General features: G+C 46.5%; 1 protein-coding gene across 1 annotated transcript in view; it reads right to left on the bottom strand.

Annotated features, from left to right (window-relative positions):
• The window catches only part of FGFRL1 (fibroblast growth factor receptor like 1), a 169,785-nt gene extending 154,261 nt beyond the window's left edge, over positions 1 to 15,524 (bottom strand). Inside the window, exons 1-2 of the mRNA XM_071447290.1 lie at positions 15,066 to 15,524; positions 13,873 to 13,982 (exon numbers count right to left, since the gene is read on the bottom strand). Coding sequence (XP_071303391.1) covers positions 13,873 to 13,933 — 61 coding nt within the window. The 5' untranslated portion in view covers positions 13,934 to 13,982; positions 15,066 to 15,524. The remainder of the gene's footprint in view (positions 1 to 13,872; positions 13,983 to 15,065) is intronic.
• Positions 15,525 to 16,642: the final 1,118 nt, after the last annotated feature.

The raw sequence follows: 16,642 nt of genomic DNA, 5'->3' as shown, positions 1-16,642 counted from the left end.
CAAAACCTGAAGTGACACAGCTGGGCTCCCAAAATAACCCTTTTTCTTTATTTTATTTTCAGTTTTTGCCCAAGATAACATGGCAGGGGAGGCAGAGGAACAAAGCAAAGGGAACTGCAAGAGTGGAAGGTCCTCAGCAAGTATTTCTTTAAATACAAGAAACCTCCAGGTGTTTGAAGTATGTGCCTAAACACTTGGTAAAATGATGTCTGAGAACAGAGACTTCTCTACTTGCAAAAGTGCATTGAAATCCTTGGGTTTGGACCTCCCCTTGTGTGCCTCCAGTGTTGTGCTACATGGGTTCAGTGGATCCAAACTGGGATGAATTCAAATAGATGTGTCATACACTATTTTCCGTGTTTTATTTGACTTTAATTACTTCTTAGCAGTACTACTATTTGAAAAAAATCTTTCTCAATTGAGGGTGTTGGTTCTGCCTAGGGCTGCTTGGCCCTTTTCCACTGAAATGCCCTTTCAACAACCACCAGAAGCCTTTGCAAGGAAAATGAAATCTTTTGGAAGATCTCTTTTTCTGCGACTGTGTGAAAATTTGCCTCCCTCAACTCTCTTTCCTTCTCCCAGATTTTAGGTTGGTTGTTATTTCCACCTTTTCTAGAAGGTGGAAACCCATGGTGGGCTCCAGCAGGATGTGGAGCAACACCTGGGAGCAGTCAGACCTTGCTAGCAGCATGGATGAGGACACTTTGATGATGATGAGGATGACAATAACAGTAACAATGCCTAAATAATCCGTGTTTGTTTGTTTTTTTCATTCCAGGACTTCTGATGGTTGTTTTCATAAAAAATAAGCATGGTGTAATGCCATCTCTCCCTGAAGTCAATGGTGCCTTGTGCCCAGCAGAGAGGGGAAAACTGAACTTGCAATTCACACACATGAACCATGGTGGGTGTTGAGTGCAAGGCTCCAGCCTGTGCATGAACAAATGCTCTCATCTGTTTCACCCTGGGCACTGAAACAACCTCTGGGGACAGAACTATTGGCCTGGTGGGTCTGTACTGCAGCAGCAGCAGGAAATCCTTACCAGGGCAACACCTGAGGTACACCAGAGGTACCTCAGCATTCTGGGGGGTACATGGTAAATAAAACCCAGCTGACCAATGGGTCTGGCTTTGGAGGGGCCCTTTGTCAGAGTAAAACAAAGCCTCTCTCCAAAGAGCTGCTGCATTTAACACTGCAGCTGTCTGTTCTGAGTTCAACAGCCCTAACCACAACACTTTGGTGCAATGAGGACTTCCAGGCACTAACCCCAGTCTAAAAAAAAAATAATAATAATAAAATCACACCAGCTATAATAACACCTTTGCCTTATGCTGTGTTCTTCATACCAACCAAAACCCTTGCTCACTTGCTGACCTGCTCTCTGAGAGCAATATTAAATATCTCAGATGTTGCAGTCCTCCTCAAGCTCTACCTTAATAGTAAATACCCTCCAACACATGCCACAACAGAAGGCCCTGAGTCAGATTTAACACTGTGTTAATTACAGCAGAAAACCTGTTCAATTAATTAGCACTTTTCATCTGTCTCAAACAAGTTATTGGGTTTGCAGTTTGGGGTTATTTTACACTTTATACTATCTGCCTTACCCTTGCAGAGGTAAAGGGAAAGTGCTTGTAAGAGCACAAAGAAAAATATCCAAATCAAAATGCCATTTAAATTCACTCAGGGTTATTCCTTGCTGCTGTTATTTCAGTTAGTGCTTGATAACTAAGCTGCTCCCTTTTTTTTCTTTCAAACACTTGTCTCAGTGAAAGTCTGATGATGTTTTTCCTTCTGGAGAAAGAAACCCCAGAGATGTATTTTCAACCTCCCCGCTCAGTGTTTCCCAGATATTTTGAATAAGGCAGGGACAGTTGCCAAGATTCACATTTTCCCCAGATCACCACACAGCCTCACACTCTCAGTTTAAAGCCATCACAGATTCAGGGATGGACCCTGGAGTGGTTTTTACTGCCCTGCTCCTGTTGTCCCTCTTGCAGTTTGTGAGCCAGTGTGGGAACCTACACTTGTCCCTCTTGCATTGCCCAAGAGGGACCCATTGTCCAGGTATGAGAAGGTTTGGCAGATTTTAAAGCATATTTAAGGAAAAAAAAAAAAACAACTTTTTCTGTCAATAGAGTTACTGAGTACCAGGTTCTGCTTTTCACACCTGTACCCGAGTTTAGTCTTCCAAGGCAGAGTAAGCCCAGCAGCCTTCATATGGATACTGATACATACACCAGGATCTTTCCCTCTTTCCAAAAAACTGGATCAAGAGGCAGAAGCCACAGCTTCTCCAGGGTGCTGGGTCATGTTTCAGAAGGTCAGACATGTGTCAATCACCTCTGGACAGAACTCCTGCACCATGTCTCACTGGTCAACACAAACATCCCCTTCCAGAAATCCCCTAGAAGTGTTGTTGGTGCAGCCCTGCAGCATTACCTGTTTAATCTGCTGGCTCTCATTCTCCCTGGAAAAATATTTTCGCCCACAGGGAATATTTCGGCCAAGTTATTTTCTCTGCCTTATTTTTGCAACCTGCTGAAGCAGTGCCAGTAGTCAGAAGTTCTGTAGAGACAAAGCCAAGCTTGAGGAGAAACTTCTGGGTGAAATCCCACATTCCCCTTGGCTCCAGGGTGGATCCACACTGTGCCTGGGCCACAGGGAATACCTGGTCACCAGCAGCACTGGCTGCAGGCACCGTTGCTGCCCACTGTGCTTCTCGTGGAGCAGCTCCTTCCTTGCAGCAGGCAAGCCAGCAAACACTGACAGGATTAACTCACCATTTTCCATTTCCCCAAAATGATCCTTCTGCTTCAAAAGACAAAAGCAGAGACAGAGGAAGGAAGGTATCACCCATTTCTCTGTAAAATCCCTTCAAATTTCAAGGGATCTTTGAGATAAACAGAAAATTGTCACAATGCAGAGTGTGAAAGAGGTAATCTCCCAGTGCAGAAGGTCCAGCAATATGCTACCCCTGAGCTGAACCAAGAGCCAAACATGACTTTTCAGGCTTCACATTCACTGCCCCCAGGCTAAGGTACATTTTGCCCTGTGAACCTTGATGCATTTGAGATTCCTTAAGAGTCATTTTATAAATGTTCCCATAAGTATCCAGTCCTTCAAAGTACTGAGCCTTCCTCCCATAAGTGGGAACAGAAGAAAGGACTTGCTGCCTGTAAGGACACTGAGATATTCCACAAGCTCAGCCCATGCTCCTCGAAGAATTTAAACCATCACATCTTTTTCCAGGTTGGCTTCCTGCCCAAGTTTCCTCCCCAAAACATCCAAAGCAAGGTCAGAGGAGCTCTCCCCCCGGCACAAGGGAGTTACCAGGCTGGGAGCAAAGGAGGACAAGGACAGGCCAGTGATGGGGTCAAGTACAGTCATCTTCAGCTGCCATGGAGTCACACCTGAGAGGGATTTACTGCCAGGATCTGAGTGGCTGCAGTCAGGAAAAGGAAGGGGGGTCCTATTTGTGCATCTAATGACCCAACTTAGCAGGACAGAAACCAAGTGCTTGACCTTTCTCAACATCATGTGAAGCAAATGCTCCATATGACACGGCTCCAGCATTATCTACCAGGCACAGGTGCATGACTGCAATTAGAAATGACCAGCATTTCACACATAACAGCACATTTCAACCCACCTCAGCCCATCCAAAACCACTCTGAGACTCAATTACCATGTTCTTCCCACCCAGCCTTCCCAGCTCCCTTGCCAGCTCAAGCAGCACCAAATAATTCCCCATGAAGTCTCACAGCTGCTATTTGAAAAATTAAACTGGAAGTCACGACACCTCTCTGCACGCTGGTAGATCTTACACTTGGCATTTGGTTTATCCCAACACCATTCCTCACCCCCACCCCTAAACCAACTTCCGTGGAGAACAATGCTGCTGGTTTGTGTCCACAAGAGATTTATTCCCCCCTTTCCAGCAGCTCACAATGCCCACACCTTCAAGGGGCAGTAGCTGCTTGAAGCAAAGGGTTCCTTCTGGTTTCTGGAAAGAAAAGGCTGCCCTCTATAATCAGGGTATTGTTCTCCCTAAATGGAGCCAGACTCTGTAAACAAGCTCCTCTGCACAGGCTGGGAGGGTGAATGCCAGCGTGTGTACACATACATGCAGGGAATGTGTCCTGCTCTGAACAACAGTGAATTATGTTAATTCATTTCCTCTGCCTAAACAGTGCTAATAAGCTTCGGGAAAGGAGGAGGAAAAAGTAAACAAGAGTCCATTACAAAAAGGTGAGGGGGAGAGGTAACCAAATAACTCCACCAAATGTCTCCTCTGGGGAAGGACATTCACAGCTCAGACAGGCTCCACACAGCCCTCCCTCCGTCCTGCTGGAGGTGGAAATGCAACAGCAACAATTTCTTTCTTTTCTTTCCAAAGGGTTCAGCCTGTTTTCACGAGTTCAACCTTGTGAAATGGGAAAAGAGCCCCCACCAGTGCCCTGATCCACAGCCACTGCATCCCTGGGGGCTTTGCACTGCATGTGATGTGAGTGCTCCAGTGACCAAGCCAACATGAATAGTCAGAGCCTATTTGTGATTTTCTAACAGGAAAATAATTTCACTAAGCAAACTGCCATGCTTTGACTCAAAACCCTGATTAGCACAGTTTGAAAACAGGGCAGCATACTGTTCTGGGAATTAACTTGCTTGACCCCTAGTCTATAATGGCACTCAAATAATCTGTGAGTCAGACCAAGTTGAAAAACTCTTGGAAGACCACACTGAAAGAATTTACTGGATTTATTGGATTTTCTTGGATAAAAGAAAAATAAGCTTCGAACTCCACTTAGTCTGTGGCCTTCAGAAAGACAAGCTTTTTCTCCTGACAGTATCTAGAAGAGGAAGACTGCCTATGCTGAGCAGCACTTTTTGGATCTCTTTTTAATGTACTGAAAACTCTCAATAAATAGTCATAATTCTTATAAATATGCAGGTCTATTGCTATGATTACTTCTGAGTAGCACCCTTGCAGTAGGTTTCTTCTTTGGTATTGATGGGAAAGTAAGGGACAGACTCCTAACCCTGTGAATCCACAATCCTTCTCCAAACAGGAATACTCAAGGGGAGGAGAGCCCTGAATTTAACTTCAATTTAAATATCCAAAGGCTACTTTACCAACTGCATACAAGGACTACTAGTCTGATGTTTCCAATGATCTTCCAAGGACAAAAATAAACCTGTGCAAATCACCATCACAAAATACTGCTTGAAATCCTCCAAATCCTCGGGCCTACTCCTGTTTGAGCAGGCAGGAAATCAGGAAAAGCATTCTGCCTTAGGAGTACAAGCAGGACTTTGCTCTGGTCTAGATAAAACACTGACCCATCCCCACCTTATGGTTTCTGCAGCTCCTGAGCAAAATGCTCTCACCAGCCTCTACCACTTCTTTGTAACTCAGAAACAATGGCTGTGTGCTCAGAGCAAACACCTTCAGAGAACAAACCCAGCAATCAGCAATCAACTGTCCAAAGCCACTTCCCTGCATATGCAGATTCTCCCTAACAGGCTCATGATTCCTTGTCAATCAAACAAGGCAAAGTAAACACCTGCTTACTGCCCTGGCCATGACTAAGTTGAAAGTTTCACTCTCATTAGCCCTTAATGAAATTAGCCCTGGCAATACTGCATTTCTGATTGGCTGGGAATAGCAGGGAGGAGGAAAGATACTCATCAGCTCTGATCTGTTATTCTGGTTTTATATTAACTATTGCAGATCATGATGAATCCTCCCATGGCGTGGTGCCACCCTGCACAGAACTGAAACTCAGCCTGGTCTTATGAGGCTCCAGTTTCTGCTCTCTGGTAGGATTATATATTTAAATCCTACTCACACCTACTCAGCCACGACTCACTGAACCTAAAGGGACTATCACCTTTGTAATCCAACCCTGAACATTAAAATATAAAATGACTTATCAGAGCATGGAGTCTGATCTCCACATGCTGGAGGAGCTGTCAACTCCTCCCCAGTTTTTCCATTTCAAACAGCCCAAAAACACATTAAACACTTCCCAATATTACTTGTCTGGATAACGAGACGCCGGTATTGCCACCAAAACGTTGTGTCAGTCTGCAGAAGAACAGGGAAGATTTAGATTCACCCAGAAGGTGAGCAAGGTGGCTCACAGCACCCTCTCTCTGAAGGGTATCCACACCCTGCAGGAGTTAGAGCCACCAGTTTAATACTGACTGGTCAATGACAAACAAGCATCCTCCCTTCCTTCCACAGAGTCTGGAGTATCCCTAGGGAGATATTCCACAGTGTTCAGAGGTTCATCCTGTTACTCATTAACCCTTCCATCCTTGACACGCAGTTCATACACCTGTAGCTCATCTGGCACTTGCCATTGCTTAACCAGCAGTTACAGATGTGTAACAGATCTGTGCTAACAGATCTGAGAACAATCACAGAGAAAAATAACTTCCTCTGTTACTCCAACTCACACAAATCTGCTAGAGAGGAAGGAGGAGGGAAAGAAACCTGTTCACAGTGCTCCGGCATCTGCAGCTGCCTAACTCCAGTGCTTTGGCTTGTGCAGCTTTGAGAGACTTGAACAGCTTTCCCTTTTCCCTTCTTTGTGGTTGATTTGGCCTTGCCCCATTCACTTCTGCCTAGAACAAAGGAGATTAAAATCCATACAAAGCAATAGTAAAGCACAGCACAATGAAAGCATCCCTTTTACATTACAAGGCTTTTACTCAGAGTCACACATTGGCCAAAAGCCAATCAAGTCTCACACCTGTATGTGGGGGCACCTGGGAGGACACAAGAGATGAGAGAGCCACAGAACAGACTTGGAAAAGCTGCATCCCAATGTCCCCTTCAAAGTCACACACTGCCTGCTCAAGATCCTCTCCCTGGCACCAGCAGGCCTCAATAGCAGGGGTACACTAATTAATCTGGACTAAATTTTATCCTGGAGGCTGGCTAACACATTTCCCTCTACATTCCTCTCCAGCTTTTTCCCCCTCCCAGCATCCTGGGCAGAACTAACAAGCCCAAAGTTACCACAGAGATGTTGTGCTAGCCCACATTAATACCTAACTCTTAAGGTTATCAGTTCAGGGGGTATGTGGAGCAAACCTAGCAAGGAGAATGTGAATTTTTAAAAATTCCTATTGCACAAATTAAGTCCACATTTCCCTATTTGTCTGGTGTTCCTGTTTTTATCTGAGAGGCACAAATACTGACAGGTCCTAAAATACCTACACAAGTCAATGCCACCCAAGTGGCATCTAGGGTATGACACCTCTTGCATTACTCACTTGACAGGATACCCAAGATTGTGCAAATTTCTCATGAAATAAATTTACCACCTATGAGAAGAAATTATTTTGTGTCCCATCAAGCTGGAAACCACTTGTAGAGAAGCCAAGCATAGAGATGCAGCCATCCTGAGAAACATTAACCTGCTCCAAGGAGCCTCTGTTCCCAATTTACATTTTTCTTCTTTCCTTAGTGAAGCTCAAAGTGAGTTTGAACACTTAATGGAAGAAGTAGCCTGGAGTTATTGGCTGAATTTCTTCATGAAAATTGGAGTGGCTGGGATGAAATAACAACGTCAGGTTCCTTGCAGAGACGCTGTGTCTCTGCTGTGATACCAAGGGGACACTGAGTAATCACAGCAACCAACCAAACTCCACACAGTCCAGGTTTATTTGACTGGAAAGAGGAGGCAAAAAAAAATCAGAGATGGGAATGGATTTAGCAACAAACAGCATACACTAACTTATTTAATAACAGGCAATTTTTGAGCCCATCCAGACCCAGAACACTGCCCACAGGATGGCTCTCTGTCTTTGGGGATAAACCTCTCTGCAGCAACCCAAAGTTTAAGTAGTGAATTTTCAAATTGTTTTCAGTCCTGGCAGCGCCCCCTCCACCCACCAGGCAGAGCTGGCAGTCAGTAGCAGCAAAATGTGCTTTTCTAGAATAAAAAATGTGAGTCCAAGCCATGCAGGCAAGCAGGCTAGTGGCACACTTAGCCCACATCCCCTCTGCTGTCACACATGAGGTGGGTATCACAGATAATCTGAGTAAGTCCTCCTTCAGGGATGGATCCAAAGCCTGTGGGAGTGAGTAGGAGTCACAGCACCAACACTCTCAGGCTCTGAATCAGGCCCTAACCTGTCACAACTGGCATGGGCTGCATCTGCCTATCTCATACGACATCAGGACAGCACAACCAGATTAATCAAGTTTGCTTTTGGAAATATTTTCCTTTTACCATAGTACCACATTGCTATGACAGAGCAGCAGACCGAACAGACTTGCATCAGACAGAAGTGCTTGCAACTTCTGTATTCACACTGGCTCCACTCTCAAAAAGTCCCTTATATGACCAAAAATGTTTGACCTTGCTGCAAAAGATTAGAACAGGTAAACACAGCTAAATAGGTATGGGGGCATTATTACCAGAGAAAGCTCCAAGTAAAGGCTGATTACAGAGAAAAAGACAAGGAACAGAAATCCAAATTAAATGTTTCAAACAATATCAAATGCATTTTAGCTTGAGTAGCCCACCAGAAAACACAGGAAGAGGTCAGATGAAAGACAAATTACTTGAAAGAACACAAAATGAGGAGGGTAATGAAAGAAATGTGAGAAAAGAGCATTTCCACCAACTCCTGTAATGCTGGGACACATTTGCACAGATTCTTTTGGCAGCTTGGTTTTACAAGTCACTGCAGACACAAGTAGGAGCTTCACATCTTAGGAAAATCAGCTGCACCAGTTCAAATCTCACTGGATAAATAAAGCTATGACTAAAGGTTGTTGAGTTTCTTTTAATTCAACCTAGGAACAAGAGGATCTCTGCATTGTTATTTTCCTCCTTCAGTGGAAATTTTTATCTCTTCCAGTAATTAATCCAAAAATGCACAGGCAGACTCTACTGCATTCACACTATTCCATGACGAGTGTTGTGCACCCAGATGTATCATTGTCACTTATGGTGAGACAGACATTCAAAAAGGAATTATCAGAGAGGATATTGGAAAAGATCAGCTCTATCAGCCAATTCATGTCAAATGAAAAACTTCAGCTTTAGTTAATAAATTGGTACCATTGGCACCAAATCTTGAAAAGGGAGTTCCTACTTGCTAGCAAGTGTCACTTCTTTCTCAATTTCAAATGATACTTTTTTCCTGAAAAAACCAATTTCCTGTAATATCTCAAGCACCACTTCATGGCATATGAAAGTTGCTTCTGTGGCTAAGACTCAGGCTTTGGAGTCCAGCCTTTGCTGTGTGCAAGTTCATCCCAGAAAAGAGACATTTGGATTTGCTGCTTGCATGTTTTAATGAAGGTCAAAGAAACATATGGACTTGGAAAACAGAGTTATAAAAACTTTAGGGAAAATCTAGATGTATTTGAGCAATTTGCTGAGTTTTGTAATATTCCTAATTAAAAACAAATAAAATCAACCCTAATTTTCCAGTATGACGCACATTGAATTTTATGTTTAAACTGGGCCACAATTTAAAGCGGCCGACAGCCTCAGAAGAAGGGAGGAACCAGCGTTTAAAAAAATAACCAGGATTTTCTTAGCTCGTCATGTTGACTCTAGGTACAAGTCATGTTGACAGATTATTCAAGAGCAAGTTCCCCAAGAGCAATATACAAAAAAATGCCCCAAACTTCTCCAGAAGATGTGCTGTGACTTCCACAAAATCTGAATCAGGCTGTTAGATCTGAACATGCTTCTCTTTCACAAGCAAGAAATTACCTACTCCTTCTATCTGGTAACAACCACTCAACAAGAATAAAGGTGTAAAATAGAAGCCAATAACCATCTCTGTCACATGACCATTATTGATATTTCCTGTGCTTACTGAAGGACTTTTATAAACCCTAAAGTTCACTCTTACAAACCCCAAAGTTACAGAACGGGAATTCTGTTCATCAGAACGAAGAACTCAACTTCCAAGAAATAAAAAAACACCTCTATCAACCTATTCCCTTTCCTTCAATATTAAGAGAAACCAAAATGGCACATAACATTATTTCTGCATGAAACCATGGAACGTTGATGTGGCCCAATCAGCAAATTCCCTGTAAAGCAGACACCAAGCAGGTCTGCAAGCCAAGGTCGCACAGAGAAGTGCCAGAACAGAAAGCAATTAAGGTCCCGTTCTTCCCCTCCCTACGCAATGCACCGAAAATGAAATCAACATCCAAACTAATTAGTTTCCAGCAGAATATCAGTTTACTTGCTAACAGGAGGGTGGTTACTGCTCTTACCAAAAACTTCTAAACATACCATGCAAAATCTTGCTTAAGCCACGGGACCAAGCCAGGCACATCCCAGCGTTACCATATACGGTCACCAAGGCGAATATGATGGCAACTTGACAGATTTGGAACAAATATTGCGTTGTCGGTCACTGAGATAACACAGGCAGGAAAATATCAGATTGTATTACCTGTGTCCAGCTGGAGGTGTGGCGTGGCAGCAGCTACATTGCTGCAGGACATAGTCACTAAAGGTTAGTGACCCAGGATGGCATTAATCCCTGCCGAGGAGGGCCAGCGCGGGACACTGAGGACTTTTATGCCCAGTATGGGGCTGCTTGGAGAGAGCAGGAATGGAATAACACGAGGGATGAGCTGCTGGACCTGCACTGTTATCCCAGGTTCAGAGCAGACATTATCTGTCGAGGCTGAGAACCAGGCTGAAGCTGCCAGGCTGAAGCCCCATGCCTTGGCTGTCAGCTGGAAGGCACAATCCCTCTTAGAAAAACACAGCACTCAGGTTTTGTTCTCCAAGAGTGGGTTTTGAGCACACGGGCCTTCTAGTCTTCAGCCATAAAGGAAAGAAGGGGCTTGGATATCTACCAAAATTGCTGCCAAGGAAGACTTTTTTGGTACAGGCTCCCTTCAGGAGATCCTTAACCTGGAATAAGATTGGCCACCGAGAGTTATTCTAGACTAAGTTTTTTGGAAGGGTTATTCCAATGCATTTTCAGGTGTACACAAGCCCTTAGTCAAAGTCTTTCAACCCAAAAACATTGATTCAAACACAGGAAGAGCTACCTCACCCCTAATCCTTTCAAACACAGACAGCTCTACCAGCTGTACCTCTAAAATCAGACCTGCTCTGTTTTCCCTGGATACTTCAGAGGTACTGCCTCTTTCTTAAGTGTTTATCTTGGTTTGCTAAGATATTCCTTTTTTTACAGTGTCTTCTACATCAGTGATGAGATACATTGGTGGGACAGAGCCAGCAGGAACAGATCCGACCCTGGAAAAACGCCCCTTTTTTGCTGGGAGGTGGAAAAAAAAAAAACCTGCTGGCTAAACCAAATCAGTCATTCCTGCAGGGCCCTTTGCCTTAAAAGGTGTCACCTAAATAAAGGTGTAAAAATAATACAACGTAATTAACATTTAATGCAAGATTGCAGCTGAGCATTCAACTGTCAGGAAATATCAAAGCTGGAGAGCGTGGGCAACTTAACTCTGCCCCCTTGTGCAGATGCACCACGGCACAGCCCTTCCCCAAGCACAGGCTCAGCATTCAGCCAGCTCCAAATTAACACCCTAATTACAGCATAACCTGCTTTTGCCTAAAATGAGTAGAAAAGAAGGACCATCACTTTCCCAGAGAGCCTCCTCAGCCACCTTCCTCACTTGATTGCCAGCCAGCAAGCACCTATTGAACTTCTGATGCCTCGGATCGGGAGGTGCTGGCGCACTTCAGGCCACACATGTCTAACCTGAAATCAGGACACAGGTATGAAATGCTGTTTGACCAAAACAAAGAGCCCTTCTTCCTCCAGAGAAGAGCCTCACGACCTCAGGCTGAGATTTGGCTGAAGGGCTGCCTATAAAACCTGAGTGACTGTGGCAGGTAACGTTTACACATCTCCAGCCGCCAAAGCCCTCGTATGAGGCGTTCAGAAAAACTCTGCAGGCACATGAAAAGCCTGGCACATTTTTCCAAGAACCTGAAATTATCCCAATGTAAACACCTAACAATTGGAGATATCTGTCAGCACAAAGATTCAAAGTTCTGGGAAGTGTCTCATCTCTGCTCACAAGTTTGATCTTCCATCTACCCTCTTCATTATCAAAAATGTTCTCCTTCTTAAGGAAGTCTAAAGCAGGACTTAAATGTCAGAATTTTGTCTCTGTTTTCACAGCAATGACGCCTTTTTCTTCTCTGCTTTCCCCCTCTTAAATCAGCACACAAATGAATGACATTTTTCATGGGTTTGGCCCTGGCTTTTAACCTCTATTTCTTGATAATTTTAAATAACCAGAACCATCTCTCCATACACTTACAGCATGGGTCTTTCCAGCTCTAAAAATTGTTCAAATAATCCAACCACCAATATGATCCTATCAAAGTTATATTTAAAAGACATTTCCACAAGAACAATAATGATGTCCTGAAATTACTGCTGTTAATTTTCTGTCACTTCTTCACATGACAACAGCCCACAGTGCTCCTCTTTCCAGGGGCAGTAAGTGTAAGAGCAAGACAATTGCAAACCAAATTTAAACAGGGTCAGCCAGTAAAGGAGCCGATACTCAGCTCACATCAGAGAAAAGAATCTTTTTGTCTTCTCCTGCCCACTTCAGATCTTTTCCGGAACTCCACCAACTTCTCAGGTCCATTGCAATAAAATACATCCATGAAGTCATCTTAATTCACACACTGCTGCCCATCGCCCACAACTTAAACTGAGTCTCCATTGTAAGCCTTGCCTGGAATTCAGACTTGAAGGAATTACAGCCTATATACTGTTTTCTTTTTCATTCAGCTTCCAGCCAAATCATTTTATAGTGCTTTTGCCTCCATAAAATATTTGCTTGAGAACCAATGCCAAAAAGAAAAAAAAAGCAGTGCACTAAACCAAACTCAACTTTTCAGAGTAATTCTCCCCCTCTCCCTTCCCACCCTCACCCCCAGGATTTATTTTTGGCAAGTTAGAGCCCAAGTGAAGGGCAAGTTTAAACCTCTTAATTCACAAGTCCTTCACACTGGACAACTTCAAGGTCTTATAACAATTCACAAAACTCTGAGACTGTTGGGAATTGCAGCTGGAGCAATCTGCATCCTAAAGTTGTACCCCTATTCTCCTGGAACAATGCAGCCCCTACTTTGTGACGAGAGGCAGGAGAGCTGAAATCCTGGATTCCCATTCAGGCTTTCTAAGGACAGCACCCACCAAGGTACGACACAGGCAAAGTGCAGGAAGCGCCGCCGCTCCTTGCACTCTGATCCCAGAGCTCTGCTAAAAGCACCTTGCCATAAAGAAACTTTTTTTTTTCCTACCCCCATCATTCCCAGGTCAATGTATTTCAATTTGCCTCTGGAAGGGTAACCTGTTTATTGAAATCTGATCAACTGCTGGAGCCTCAGCGCTAAAATACGCTCTCGCTGTTGGGAACTGTCATTTGTCTGTCACCAGGGAAGTTAATGGATGTGTTTGTTTAGTTTGTAAGTGGGAATACACAGGGCAGAGGCTGGAGGGATTACAGGAGGGGAGAGGCATTTCTGATCCACAGAGGAATGCAGTTGCTTTTCTTTAAAATTGTCTGTGTATTTTTACACAGGCACAAGAAAAGCCCCTGGAAGTTCACCTGTGCCTAAGAGACCTCAGCAAAGCCGCAGCGACCGCGCTCCATCCCGAACACCGGCCCCGAACCTCGCAGGTAAGGAGGGGCACACGTGGGCACGAGCCTGCACCTCTGTGCAGATAAAAAATGTGCAGGGGATGAGTCCCTGCTGACAGCAACTCCCGTGGGGGGTCCCTCCGGGGGCACCGCAGGTGTTAGCAGAGCCCACGGAGCAGAGGGAAGGGACAGAGCCACAGGGTGACCACACCAAGCACAGTCCCCTTACCTCTCGCTGAGTCCGAAAATGCGATTATCCCTGCCAAAAGGAGCGCCAGCTGCAATTCCATTTTGAAAACCAGATCCCGCCGTATCGCACAGGCTACTGTCCTCTCAGACCTGGAGGCAGGAAAAAGGAGAGCAAAATAGTTACTGCGGGGGGAAAACCCTGAACAACCCTCAACTTTGCAGAGTTTTAAATCCTACTGAGAAGACTGACAAGAAGAAACAGCAAATGAAAGGGCAACGTACTTGTAATTCATTCCTTGGTGCTCAGTGAGTAAAACTTTGCCCTCCTCTCTGCTTTAGCCTGATATAAATCAAGAACCCACTGAGGCCAGTAAGCTCCTCTAAGTTTACAGTTAATGCATAATTCTTTAGTATCCTGTACAGAACCAGTCTGGAAGGCAAACAAAACGCTAGCAAGTGGCCATAAAACAAGATTTCAGGTTAACAATTTGCGGAGGAACTTGGTGGAAGGGGGAGGAGGAATGTTACCTCTCCCATCAGCAGCCCAGAAAACTTTGTGTTGCTGCTCCAGTGCCCCTCAGCCAGGCTCCGCTCTGGGTACGCGCCTTCCTCCACTCCGAGACTTCTCTGTACAGCACTGATTCCCCCTTTCCTCTTCTTCCCCCGCACCCACCCCCGGCACACTCTCCCCACCAACAGCCCCACTTGTTTCCGTGGGCTCCAGAGGTGCGTCCCAAAGCGCAACCGCACTTAATTACCCAGATTCTTGAAGATGCCTTCGCTGCGATACGCACGCCCGGGGAAGATCAGGTTTACATTAATTACACCCTATTCTCCTCCTAAAACTCTCACTCTCTAAACACTGTCTGGATTCCTCACCCTTGTAAACTCCCCGCTTTAAACACCCCGTGCCCCCAGGACACACAACAACCCGCGTACAGCATCCAGCACAGCGAACACGGCCGCTCCGCCGTTCGCTCCGCCGTTCGCGGCGGGCAGCGGCAGCGGGGGGCGCCGGGGCTGCCCGGGGCTCGGCGGTAACGGGATATTCGCCGCCGGGAGTCGGGGTCGCGGCAGGGAGGGAGGGACGCGCGGGGGGACACCCGGAGCGATGCCACCTGGTGCTGCCCCGGGGCTGCGCCGGCGGCTCGCAGCCGTGCGGGGACACCGGCCGCGGGGTGTCCCGGGCTGTCCCGGGGTGTCCCGGGGTGTCCCGGCGCGGGGCACACTTACCTCGGCTGCTGCGGGCTCTAACACCGCGCGCTGGAGCCCATCCCCGCCGCTCGCCGCCTCATGCCCTCCGCGGCCACGGCGCCCGGCGGGCGCTCCGCCGCCGGCCTCTACCTCATCCCCCCCTCCCCGGGGTGGCGGGGGCTGCCTGGGGGTGCCCTCCCCACGGAGCGGCTCTGCCCCTTCACCGGCTTTTTAACAACCTTCCCCCCCTTCGCCCCCGCGAGCGATTTTTTTCCACTCGAGAGTCACGGGCGAGGAGGTCAGGGAAAGGGGGAAACCTTGTAAATTATTTTTTTCCTGCTTTCCGGGCCGGGCTGAGCGTGTGTGTGCGGGGAGGGACAGCGGGGACCTGCCAGAGCCTCCGGGGCTCCGCGCCGCGGGATGCCCGGTGATGCCGTCCGGCGGCTCGCCCAGCCGGAATCCCGTTTAAGGAGCGAGGGGAGGAGGGGAAAGGGGCTGGGGAAGGGGAGGGGAGGGGGGGGGAGAGCCGGGGAGAGAGAGAAACCGGCGATAAAGCAACTTTCCCTGCAGGGCTTTGTGGCGGTGGGGGCCGAGCCGCCGCGGAGGGCGGCGCGGGGCCGCCCCGCTCCAAACTTCGCACCAATCCCCGGGAGCCCCCGGCAGCCCCCGCCCTCCGCCGGCCCCGCTCCCCTTAACCCTTTGCGGGCGGCTGCGGAGCGCCGGGAGCGGAGAGCGCGTCCCGCAGCCCCCGCCGCAGCCGAGCCCGGCAGCCCCGGCGCTGCGGTGCCGACATCGCCGTGCCCCGGAGCGCTGCCCTCCCCGCACGCCCAGCGGCGGGGCAGACTCCGACCCCGCAGCCCAGAACCCGTCCCGAGCGAAGCGCCCCTCTGCCCGGGCCGGGAGAGAGCCCCGGCCGTGGGAACCCACCGCGCAGGCTGCCCCGTTCTGATCTCTCGCCTTGGAGGCAAATGATGCCAGAAAGAAGCTGGCCTGAACTAAGTGAAACCAAGTGGAAAATAAACTGTGGAGATGTCAGTTCCTTATATTAACTGTTACAATTATTTATTATTTACTTTCAAACGCGACTCGGCTGATGCATCCGCTCTTACAGCAAATCACTCTTCATACAGGATCAAAACCAACCTGGCAGAATTCACCAAACAGACTAAACAAACGACAAGAAAAAATACTGTCTCAATGGCTAAACCTTCTGTATCTCAAAAGAAATATCATTACTGTTGATGTTATAGTTTCTTAGATCTCTTACTTGATATGCTCCAGCATGAAGACCTCCTTGAAAACAAAGTTGTCTCAGTACTAGTTCAATGTGATAGGCACCAGGAGAATGCCTAAACCCAAGCCAAGAATTAGTTTGAACATCTGTCTTATCTGTTTTGTTAGGATTATGAAATCACACCCTCTATTTTTATTGTTATTACTAAATATTTTTACTGAGTGGTTCCTGACAACATTAAATCTTGATACACAAAAATCAATGTGAAAAACATGTAAGACTAAACATATAAACCCCTTGAGCCAGAAACAAAGCAGCTGACAACACTGTTTTTGTATTTTTCATATTTATATCATCATTTTTATCATTAAAGTTAATTCAG

The sequence above is a fragment of the Agelaius tricolor genome, unplaced genomic scaffold, assembly GCF_023055355.1.
Source record: "Agelaius tricolor isolate 1412-34295 unplaced genomic scaffold, bAgeTri1.0.p SCAF_24, whole genome shotgun sequence".
Taxonomy (NCBI): Eukaryota; Metazoa; Chordata; class Aves; order Passeriformes; family Icteridae; genus Agelaius; species Agelaius tricolor.
This window is presented reverse-complemented; position numbering and strand designations above follow the sequence as displayed.